Raw genomic sequence first — 12,500 nt, 5'->3', positions numbered from 1 at the left:
TTTATTAAGAAAAGTGTACAAGATTTTTTATTAGATAAATATTTAAATGTCATTTCAATAAAACATTTACGTTTTTGTTTTTGTGACAAGGGTAGTGAATGTTTTTGCGATTAGCGTCCCGCGCCACTGGTTACATTTGAAGGAGATTCACCATCAGAGTAAAAAGGGATTCCGCGGAAAGTATTAACTGAATCCTGATACCTCCTGGGGGGGGAGGGAGGGGGGGTTAAATTCTATCCATTCTCCACAGTCCTCTATGAATGCCCCATTACATGCACTGTTTCATTTATCAATTCTTTTGTTTGAAGTATTCTGTTCCACCCGTGTCTGGCAAAGCCTGACCGTCCTGATGAGCAAAACAGACGCATTCCTGGAAAATGATGTGAATGACATCAGACGGGAGTCGGATCAGCTTCTGCGCCCTGCAAACCTGCAGTCTGTGGCTTTCCAAATTATCCTGTTCAACAGTGCCCCTAGTGGATGCAATACTGTACTGCAGAGGGAAAGTGTTCAGCCTTCTCTTCAGTCTTGCACAGGTGTAGCGGCTCCTCCCCTTCTGTCTTGCACAGGTGTAGCGGCTCTTCCCCTTCTGTCTTGCACAGGTGTAGCGGCTCCTCCCCTTCAGTCTTGTACAGGTGTACCAGCTCCATCCCTTCAGTCTGGCACAGGTGTACCGGCTCCTCCCCTTCAGTCTTGTACAGGTGTACCGGCTCCTCCCCTTCAGTCTTGTACAGGTGTACCTGTTCCTCCCCTTCAGTCTTGTACAGGTGTACCTGCTCCTCCCCTTCAGTCTTGTACAGGTGTACCTGCTCCTCCCCTTCAGTCTTGTACAGCTGTACTGGCTCCTCCCCTTCAGTTTTGCACAGGCGTACCAGCTCCTCCCATTCAGTCTTGTACAGGTGTACCGGCTCCTCCCCGTTAGTCTTGCAGAGGTGTACTGGCTCCTCCCCTTCAGTCTTGCACAGGTGTACTGGCTCCTCCCCTTCAGTCTTGCAAAGGTGTACTGGCTCCTCCCCCCCAGTCTTGCACAGGTGTACCAACCCCTCCCCTCCAGTCTTGCACAGGTGTACCTGCTCCTCCCCTTCAGTCTTGCACAGGTGTACCAACTCCTCCCCTTCAGTCTTGCACAGGTGTATCGGCTCCTCCCCTTCAGTCTATCACAGGTGTACTGGCTCCTCCCCTTCAGTCCTGCAAAGGTGTACTGGCTCCTCCCCTCCAGTCTTGCACATGTGTACCTGCTCCTCCCCTCCAGTCTTGCACAGATGTACTGGTTCCTCCCCCCAGTCTTGCACAGGCGTACCAACTCCTCCCCTTCAGTCTTGCACAGGTGTACCTGCTCCTCCCCTTCAGTCTTGCACAGGTGCACCAACTCCTCCCCTTCAGTCTTGCACAGATGTACCAACTCCTCCCCTTCAGTCTTGCACAGGTGTATCGGCTCCTCTCCTTCAGTCTTGCACAGGTGTACCAACTCCTCCCCTTCAGTCTTGCACAGGTGTATCGGCTCCTCCCCTTCAGTCTTGCACAGGTGTACCAACTCCTCCCCTTCAGTTTTGCACAGGTGTACCTGCTCCTCCCCTGGACTAAATGGCTTACTTTGATTTCACTGCACACTGTGAGCTTCTTTGTAGAAGGAGGAGGCGGCATTTCCTCAGTCTCCCCTCCCCCAGTGATAAGACTGTACATTGTAACTTTGTAGGAGGAGGCGGTACTTCCTCAGTCTCCCCTCTTCTAGTGTTCAGACATTGTAACTTTGTAGAAGGAGGGGACATTTCCTCAGTCTCACCTCCCCCAGTGATCAGACTTTACATTTTAACTTTGTAGGAGGGGGCATTTCCTCAGTCTCCCCTCCCCCAGTGATCAGACTAAACATTGTAACTTTGTAGAAGGAGGAGGGGGAATTTCCTCAGTCTCCCCTCCCCAGCAATCAGACTGTACATTGTAACTTTGTAGCAAGTCACAAGGTGATAGGCTGCAGCAGAGGCTGATCTGTGTCAGACATTTGTTAACCTGCAGGGGAAGCAGATGAACCAAAAGCCATATTATTCATGACAATTCCATGTGTGTTCTTATTCAGGAGGCGAGCCGTCAGCGAGATGCAGCTGATGCACAATTACGGAGATTTTCGGCACACCCTCCAGCGCCAGGAGTGGCTCCAGATGAAGCTGCAGAACATGTACCCCGCATCGGTCAGCACCCCGCAGGAGTCAACCCCCAAGGTGGCCGAAACCAGGCCGCAGAAACCTCACAAGAAAGACAGCAAGTCGGTGGAGAACAGGATCAGACACGGCTCCCACCAGAACCCCCGGACCGTGGGGAAGAAAGCGCACAGGCACAGCACCAAACCCAACGTAGACGGCGTGTTCAAGCCGGACTTCCAGTGACAGGGTGATCCCCGGGACGATTGGTGGCGCGTAGTGCAATGCTCCTGGGAGGCGACTCTGAGCCCGGTGTCCTCATGCAGAGTCCCTATATGCTGTAGATGTAGATAGAGGTAGATTGCTCATCAGAAGACGTATATCCAGAAACAGCGATGATCCAATGTGCTGCCGCATGAATCGCACAGAGCAGAGACCAAATCCACCATCTCCCCGAAATCTGACCCAACGTTTCTTCCGGGGATTGGGTTTAGAAAGTGATTCTCTGGGAATCGGGATTGGGAAGTGATCCTCCGGGAATCAGGGTTAGGAAGTGATCCTCCGGGAATCGGGATTAGGAAGTGATTCTCCAGAAATCGGTTTTAGGAAGTGATCCTCTGGGAATTGGAATTTGGAAGTGATCATCCGGGAATTGGGATTAGGAAGTGATCCTTCGGGAATTGGGATTCAGAAGTGATCCTCCGGGAATCGGGATTAGGAAGTGATCCTCCAGAAATTGGGATTTAGAAGTGATCCTCCGGTAATCAGGGTTAGGAAGTGATCCTCCGGGATTTGGGATTAGGAAGTGATCCTCTGGGAATCAGGATTAGGAAGTGATCTTCCAGGAATTGGGATTAGGAAGTGATCCTCTGGGAATCGGGATTAGGAAGTGATCCTCTGGGAATTGGGATTAAGAAGTGATCCTCCGGGGGTCAGGATTAGGAAGTGATTCTCTGGGAATCGGGATTAGGAAGTGATCCTCTGGGAATTGGGATTCGGAAGTGATCCTCCAGGAATTGGGATTAGGAAGTGATCCTCCGGGGGTCAGGATTAGGAAGTGATTCTCCGGGAATCGGGATTAGGAAGTGATCCTCTGGGAATTGGGATTCGGAAGTGATCCTCCGGCAATCAGGGTTAGGAAGTGATCCTCCAGGAATCAGGATTAGGAAGTGATCCTCCGGGAATCAGGGTTAGGAAGTGATCCTCCAGAAATTGGGATTTGGAAGTGATCCTCCGGTAATCAGGGTTAGGAAGTGATCCTCCGGGATTTGGGATTAGGAAGTGATCCTCTGGGAATCAGGATTAGGAAGTGATCTTCCAGGAATTGGGATTAGGAAGTGATCCTCTGGGAATCAGGATTAGGAAGTGATCCTCTGGGAATTGGGATTAAGAAGTGATCTTCCGGGGGTCAGGATTAGGAAGTGATTCTCCGGGAATCGGGATTAGGAAGTGATCCTCTGGGAATTGGGATTCGGAAGTGATCCTCCAGGAATTGGGATTAGGAAGTGATCCTCCGGCAATCAGGGTTAGGAAGTGATCCTCCAGGAATCAGGATTAGGAAGTGATCCTCCGGGAATCAGGATTAGGAAGTGATCCTCTAGGAATCGGGGTTAGGAAGTGATCCTCCTGGAATCAGGGTTAGGAAGTGATCCTCCGGGAATCAGGATTAGGAAGTGATCCTCCGGGAATCAGGATTAGGAAGTGATCCTCTGGGAATCGGGATTGGGAAGTGATTCACCTGGAATCAGGGTTAGGAAGTTATCCTCTGGGAATCAGGATTGGGAAGAGATCCTCCAGGAATCGGGGTTAGGAAGTGTTCCTCTGGGAATTGGGATTAGGAAGTGATCCACCCGGAATCAGGATTAGGAAGTGATCCTCCGGGAATCGGGATAAGGATGTGATCCTCCTGGGAATCAGGATTAGGAAGTGACCCTCTGGGAATTGGGATTAGGAAGTGATCCTCTTGGAATCAGGTTCAGGAAGTGATCCTCTGTGAATCGAGATTAGGAAGTGATCCTCTGGGGATCGGGATTAGGAAGTGATCCTCCGGGGATCGGGATTAGGTAGTGATCATCTGGGAATCGGGATTAGGAAGCAATCCTCCGGGAATTGGAATTATGAAGTGATCCACCGGGAATCGGGATTATGAAGTGATCCTCTGGGAATCGGGATTGGGAAGTGATCCTCCAGGAATTGGGATTGGGAAGTGATCCTCCGGGAATCGGGATTGGGAAGTGATTCTACAGGAATCAGGATTAGGAAGTGATCCTCCAGGAATGGGATTGGGAAATTATCCTCCGGATATCGGGATTGGGAAGTGATCCACCGGGAATTAGGATTAGGAAGTGATCCTCTGGGAACCGGGATTATGAAGTGATTCTCCGGGAATCAGGATTGGGAAGTAATCCTCCGGGAATTGGGATTGGGAAGGGATCCTCCTGGAATTGGGATTGGGAAGTGATCCTCCGGGTATTGTGATTGGGAAGTGATCCTCCTGGAATTGGGATTGGGAAGTGAACCTCCTAGAATTGGGATTGGGAAGTGATCCTCCTAGAATTGGGATTGGGAAGTGATCCTCCCTGAATTGGGATTGGGAAGTGATCCTCCGGGAATTGGGATTGGGAAGTGATCCTCCGGGAATTGGGATTGGGAAGTGATCCTCCTGGAATTGGGATTGGGAAGTGATCCTCCGGGAATTGGGATTGGGAAGGGATCCAGGATGTCACAATAGGGGTCATTAAAGGTTCTGAATAGCCAAAAACTTTTCATTTAGATCTGGGTAGTGTAGGGAAAAGCTTCTCAACCAGGGGGCCTTCTGGGATCTTCAGGGGTGCCACACTGAGCCCCATATTTTTGCGCAATGTCATGCATTCTCAGGGTGCAGCCAGGGCAGTGAGGACTCTGATGTGAAGGGGGGCTAAGGACTCTGATTTGAAAAGCGGGGACCGAGGACACTACTGTGAAAGTGGGGACTGAAGACTCTGCTTTAAAAGGGGGGGGACTGGGGACCCTGTTGTGAAGTGAGGGTCTGAGCATTCTGATGTGAAAGGAAGGGAAGACCAAGGACTCTGATGATTCACAAGGGGGGCTTCTGATGTGATGGAGGGACCCCATTTCAGACTGGAGTGCCCCGACCAAAAAAGAACAGGTTGAGAAAAGGGGGTTTAGGGCGGAGTCACTACCCCTGTAAATGGATTATTCTGCCCTCTGTGTGTGATACCCCCAGAGAGTGTTTGCATCCCGTGGTGGAAGTCTCCCTCTGCTGGCTGCACCTCCCTAGTACAGCCCTATAGCAATCTATGGGGCACATTTTCCAGCGTCTTCCCTGACCAGGCGGTAGACAAGTCTCCTAGAATTCTGTCCACCCCTCCCCCCAGTCCATCCATCCTCTCCCCCAGTCCATTCACAGAATGCTTCATATTTTATGATTTGGCTGGAGATGAAGGGAAACTCTCCCAATGGCAACACAGGCTGCAATAAAAACCTGACGGGGGCGCTAACCCTTCCCCTACTCCCTCCAAAACTAAAGGAAACGTTTTGGCTAAAGTTTGGCCTTTATATATTGTCAAGGCAAACAACTTTTATTGAAGTAGAATTCATTAACAAATCCTTAAATTCCTTAAATCCTGAAATAAATAAGTCACATTCCAGCCTTATTTGATGAAATTATTGGCAAATCTGGGTGATCCAATCAAACATTATTTTTAAAGTCTGACTAAATCCAAACAAATGAAAGATAAATTCTGATTGGCTGAAATTGGGCTTCTATTAGTACCTCACCACTGTTCTTTGTACTGCCTTACCGCATTAGGTCCACTAGATGGTGCTGAGGAGCACCGTGATAACAATCGCCATCTAGTGGCCATAATGCGGTATTTTCCGCATTCACATATTCGAATTGCAGAGGATAGATCCCGAGAGCATTTGATTTTTTTGTTTTTTTGCACAGAATGAATTTACATGCAGTTATGATGGGGGAGCGGCTATGTGACAATTTTTTTTTTTAAAACAGACACCCCTCAGAGTTACTGAAAGGTTCATTTTAACAAGGCAGTGCAAAGAGCAATGGCGTGCATTCGACTGCGACAACCGATTTCAACAGAGCGATGAAAACTGGTTTAGTGCAGGTTTTTTGTACTGTTGTCTGATCTCTGAAATAACCAGATAAAAGGAAAAAAAAAAAACTACACTGTGCCTTATACAACAACATTCTTATTACGAATGGGTGGTACTTCCCCTCATTCACCAATCAGATAAAAGCCTGTCCTGGAAAATACGAGCTAGGATCTGAAAGCCTGAAGTCGGTTGGTGGCTGATGGGAAATCAAAGACATCCCTTTAGTAATGACATTTTGATATCTAATGTGTGACTATCAGTTGGGGTCATTTTATGGTGAGACATTTTTTTTTCTTCAAGTTTCCATCTTAAAGCTGAACTCCGAGGAAGGAAACCTTTACCCTTGCAATGCCCCGCCCCCAATCCCCTCCCCCCACTGTATGGTTTTCCTAGGAGATGATGAATTTGTGATATATTTCCCTTATTCCTCGCTTCCCCAGCAGCTGGCGCTGTTCCCACGTTCCAGTGCCCCCAGGTTGTGAGTGGGCCCTCAGCATTCCTACATACGTTGTACAATGCAGGGCTGCTGGTCCCGTATCGTACGGTGTGACATCACAGATCTGCGACTATTTCGTCTGCAGAGCGCACAGGCCTCGGCGGGCAGTCGCAGGAAAAACCCTGCAGGAGCGAGGAATTAGGAATATATCACCGTAGTCAATATTGTCTAGACCACATGTGTCAAATACAAGGCCCATGGGCCGGATCCAGCCCGACAGGCTGTTTCATGATGCCCTCGCACCTCTCCTGCAGCTGCCATCTTGCCTCAGCAGTTGGCAGCAGAGAGGAGGACAGAATTCCTCCTGCAGATCCTGTGTTATATGTGCAGCCGTGAAGAGGCTCGTCTCTGCCCCCACCTTGTCTCAGCAGTTGGCAGCAGAGAGGAGGACAGAACTCCTCCTACAAATCCTGAGTTTCTTTGTGCACGTGTGGAGAGGCTCGTCTTTGCCCACCTTGTCTCAGCAGTTGGCAGCAGAGAGGAGGACAGAACTCCTCCTACAAATCATGCGCATTATGTGCAGCCGTGGAGAGGCTTGTCTCTGCCCCCACCTTGTCTCAGCAGTTGGCAGCAGGGAAGACTAAACTCCTTCTACAGATCCTGAGCTTCTTTGTGCACCTGTGGAGAGGCTCATCTTTGCCCCGTCTCAGCAGTCGGCAGCAGAGAGGAGGACAGAACTCCTCCTACAGATCATGCGTTATATGTGCAGCCATGGAGAGGCTCGTCTCCGCCCCCACCTTGTCTCGGCAGTTGGCAGCAGAGAGGAGGACAGAACTCCTTCTACTGATCCTGAGCTTCTTTGTGCACCTGTGGAGAGGATCGTTTTTTCTCCGTCTCAGCAGTCGGCAGCAGAGAGGAGGACAGAACTCCTACAGATCCTGAGCTTCTTTGTGCAGCTGTGCAGAGGCTCATCTTTGCCCCCCTGTCTGAGCAATCAGCAGGAGAGAGGAGGACAGAATTCCTCCTACAGATCCTGCATTTCTCTGTGCAGCCGCAGCACCTCCTCATTTCTGCCACCCCCCCCCTCCTCCCCCACACACTGGTCTCAGCATTCAGCTGACCCCAGCCCTCCTCTGGCCCTCCTCCAGACCCTGCACTTTCCTTTTTCCAGCTCCGCTCTGCAAGGGTAAAAGTTTTTTTTCTTCCTCCGAAGTTTAGCTTTAAAAGTTATTTTTCTCGGCACCTCGCTTTTTCATTTCTGTTACGTTGTAAAGCACTTTAATTGTATTTATTTTTGTATTATGTAAATGGCTGAGCATAACTTATTGTTTTATATCGTTTTATAATAAAAAATAGCTATTTGTAAGAAACATTTGTTAATAAAGATAAATATCCTCTAAATATCAGGGACGTCCTGCTTATTAAAGTGTATTTGTACATGTGATGGCATATGTGCAGAGCCAGCCGGTGTATTCACCACCTAATGGGGCCCATTCACATAGGCGGCTGGGGGGGAGAGTGTTTGCGGCGTGGCCTCATTTTGTTACACTGCTGTAAAACGTGACCCATTGGAGTGAATGGGGTTACACTGCAACTGCCCCCCAACTGGTGCAATACGGTCAGCATTTTGAGGGTTACAGGGTGGTATTGAGGCAATATATCACCTTGTCACTGAGTGTCATATGCATGGGACCCGTGGTAAAAATTAAAAAGCATGTTGCATCCAGGGGGTGGTACTCACGGCTGTCCTAGTGGACTTGCACTGCCCAAGGGCCCTGTGATAATCTTGCATGACATCATATTTACCAACTGTCCCGGATTTGCTGGGACAGTCACGCTTTTCACTAAGCTGTCCCCATGATGGCCAGAATGGCAGAGTCCCAGAAGCCCTCCTGATCCCAGAATTGTGCCTCCTGACCCCCCTGTGCTGTGCCCTCCTGACCCCCCTTGCACTGTGCCCTCCTGATCCCAGTATTGTGCCCTCCTGACCCCCCTTGTACTGTGCCCTCTTGATCCCAGTATTGTGCCCTCCTGGCTTCCTCTGTATTGTGCCCTCCTGATCCCAGTATGGTGCCCTCCTGTCTCCCCCTGTATTGTGCCCTCCTGAACCCAGTATTGTGCCCTCCTGATCCCAGTATTGTGCCCTCCTAATCCCAGTATTGTGCCCTCCTGATTTCAGTACTGTGCCCTCCTGACACCCCTAGTACTGTGCCCTCCTGATCCCAGTATTGTGCCCTCCTAATCCCAGTATTGTGCCCTCCTGATCCCAGTATTGTGCCCTCCTGATTTCAGTACTGTGCCCTCCTGACACCCCTAGTACTGTGCCCTCCTAATTCCAATATTGTGCCCTCCTGATCTCAGTACTGTGCCCTCCTGACTCTCCCTGTACTGTGCCCTCCTGATCTCAGTACTGTGCCCTTCTGACTCCCCCTGTACTGTGCCTTCCTGATCCCAGCATTGTGCCCTCCCATGGGCGGACTGACTATTCGAGCACTCGGGCACTGCCCAAGGGCCCAGGGTTACTAGGGGGCCCCATGAGATGCCCTTGATACCTTTCACAGGCTTTTTTGGGTGTGGTTTGAGTGTTGGTGAGGACACAGGGGCCCCATAATTTCCTATTGCCCGGAGGGCCACATGAGTTGTCAGTCCGCCCCTTTGCCCTCCTGATCCCAGTATTGTGCCCTCCTGATCCCAGTATTGTGCCCTCCTGACTCCCCCTGTACTGTGCCCTCCTGACTCCCCCTGTATTGTGCCCTCGTGATCCCAGTATTATGCCCTCCTTACCCACCCCCTGTACTGTGCCCTCCTGATCCCAGTATTGTGCCCTCCTGATCCCAGTATTGTGCCCTCCTGATCCCAGTATTATGCCCTCCTGACTCCCCCTGTATTGTGGCCTCCTTATCCCAGTATTGTGCCCTCCTGATCCCAGTATTGTGCCCTCCTGATCCCAGTATTATGCCCTCCTGACTCCCCCTGTATTGTGGCCTCCTTATCCCAGTATTATGCCCTCCTGATCCCAGTATTGTGCCCTCCTGATCCCAGTATTATGCCCTCCTGACTCCCCCTGTATTGTGGCCTCCTTATCCCAGTATTGTGCCCTCCTGATCCCAGTATTGTGCCCTCCTGATCCCAGTATTATGCCCTCCTGACTCCCCCTGTATTGTGGCCTCCTTATCCCAGTATTGTGCCCTCCTGATCCCAGTATTGTACCCTCCTGATCCCAGTATTGTGCCCTCCTGATCCCAGTATTGTGCCCTCCTGACTCCCCCTGTATTGTGGCCTCCTTATCCCAGTATTGTGCCCTCCTGATCCCAGTATTGTGCCCTCCTGATCCCAGTATTATGCCCTCCTTACCCCCCCCTGTATTGTGCCCTCCTGATCCCAGTATTATGCCCTCCTTACCCCCTGTATTGTGCCCTCCTGACTCCCCCTGTACTGTATTAGTGACAGGTAGAGCTTTCTTATGATGGGATTCAGTAACCGCTATATAAAAGAAAAAAAAACAAAAAAATAACAATCCTGTAGAAATTAAAATGCCAGGACAGCATGAACATCCCCCCAAAAATTACTCATTATTTGTCACAAATGTTTTGGAAATGAAGAAACATGGCGGTATGGAGGGGGTTAACATCGCCGTTCATATATCGCAGCATTTGAGTTCTTTTCATATTTTTCATTTTTTCTTTTTTGAAAGCATTTTAATTGATTTGTTTACGTGTTTAACAAAAATTAAAAAATTCTTTCAAAATTAAATCTGAATTTTCAAATTTCTTTTCATCTTTTGTGACCTATTTTCTGGTCAAAAATGTGGGCGGAGCTCATTCCAAGCCTGTGATGCTTTCTGTTTGCGCCTGATTTCTGGGGGGGGGAGGGGGGCGCGCAAAGAGCTGATTAATGCTTTCTCAGTGGTGTGACTCACTGGCTAGAAAAAAAAAAAATATATATATAAAGCCAATGTTTTATATTTACATTTATATATATATATATATATATCATTTAATACAATTTTTTTCTACATTAGTTTTTTTAATGATTTCTGAACGGATGCACTTCCTGGGTCATTACCTATGAGAATGATGTGTCCGGACGCCGGCTTCCTCCTGGGATGTCTACGCCACAACCTAGGGGGCAGTACTGAGTAGTTTCGGCGTGAGATCTTACGCATGCGTTGACTGATGGCGCATCTGCAAATGTGCAAGTTCACCCACGGATATGCCCCCCCCCCTCCCTTCTTCAGGGTTGTTGGTACGTGTTGTGGTGGTACCCGAGTCTCTTGTGAGATGGATTGAGGCACGTACCAAGAGCCCTGAAGAAAGGGGGAGGCATATCTCCCGAAACGCGGTGGATAGATTTGTACACTTCGTATTCTCAATAAACTATTGTTATGCTCCCATAAGTGCGGTATCACTCCGGACATCAGGCGCTTCTCTCTCCCCATTTAAAAATCTTTTCCACTAAAGCGACATCACAATCGTTTATTGAGAATGTGAAGTGTACAAATCGATCCAACGCGTTTCGGGAGATATGCCTCCCCCTTCTTCAGGGCTGTTGGTACGTGGTAGAGGAGATGGGTTGGGCTCCGCAGTGGTACCCGAGTCTCTTGTGAGATGGATTGAGGCACGTACCAACAGCCCTGAAGCAGCAGTAGTAGTAGCAGTAGCAGCTGAGTTCTCAAGTCTGTACACCCGCTGTGCCCATTATGAGGGTTCCCACCATCCCTGTGCTGAGTTCCCAGTCTGTAAGAAAGAGACACACCCCCCTTCACACAGCACACAGGAACAGAGCTGAGGCTTTCAATCTGCTGGAGCTCCTGTTCCTGTCACCATTTATCGCTTGGTGTCAGGAAAGCCTGTCAGAAGTCCTCTGTATAATAATAATATTAATAATAATAATAATATATTGGGCATATCCTCTGTATAATAATAATATATTGGCCCCATTCTCTGTATAATAATAATATACTGGCCCCATTCTCTGTATAATAATAATATATTGGCCCCATTCTCTGTATAATAATATATTGGCCCCATTCTCTGTATAATAATGATATATTGGCCCCATTCTCTGTATAATAATAATATATTGGTCCCATTCTCTGTATAATAATAATATATTGGCCCTATTCTCTGTATAATAATAATATATTGGTCCCATTCTCTGTATAATAATAATATATTGGCCCCATTCTCTGTATAATAATAATATATTGGCCCCATTCTCTGTATAATAATAATATATTGGTCCCATTCTCTGTATAATAATAATAATATATTGGCCCCATTCTCTGTATAATAATAATTTATTGGCCCCATTCTCTGTATAATAATAATATATTGGCCCATTCTCTGTATAATAATAATATATTGGCCCCATTCTTTGTACAATAATATATTGGCCCCATTCTCTGTATAATAATAATATATTGGTCCCATTCTCTGTATAATAATAATAATATATTGGTCCCATTCTCTGTATAATAATAATATATTGGTCCCATTCTCTGTATAATAATATATTGGCCCCATTCTCTGTATAATAATAATATATTGGCCCCATTCTCTGTATAATAATAATTTATTGGCCCCATTCTCTGTATAATAATATATTGGCCCCGATTCTCTGTATAATAATAATATATTGGCCCCATTCTCTGTATAATAATAATATATTGGTCCCATTCTCTGTATAATAATAATATATTGGCCCCATTCTCTGTATAATAATAATATATTGGCCCCATTCTCTGTATAATAATAATATATTGGTCCCATTCTCTGTATAATAATAATAATATATTGGCCCCATTCTCTGTA

General features: G+C 47.8%; 1 protein-coding gene across 1 annotated transcript in view; it reads left to right on the top strand.

Moving 5' to 3' along the window:
- LOC149434775 (uncharacterized) overlaps positions 1-10,454 on the top strand; it is a 29,850-nt gene extending 19,396 nt beyond the window's left edge. The window contains exon 3 of the mRNA XM_089663400.1: positions 2,075-10,454. Within this exon, the coding sequence (XP_089519526.1) occupies positions 2,075-2,381 (307 nt within the window). The 3' untranslated portion in view covers positions 2,382-10,454. The remainder of the gene's footprint in view (positions 1-2,074) is intronic.
- Positions 10,455-12,500: the final 2,046 nt, after the last annotated feature.

This window comes from Staurois parvus, unplaced genomic scaffold (genome assembly GCF_062004578.1).
Source record: "Staurois parvus isolate SC_StPar_1 unplaced genomic scaffold, SC_StPar_1.0 ptg001679l, whole genome shotgun sequence".
Lineage (NCBI taxonomy): Eukaryota > Metazoa > Chordata > Amphibia > Anura > Ranidae > Staurois > Staurois parvus.
The sequence above is the reverse complement of the archived record's forward strand: the minus strand, read 5'-3'. Positions and strand labels throughout refer to the sequence as shown.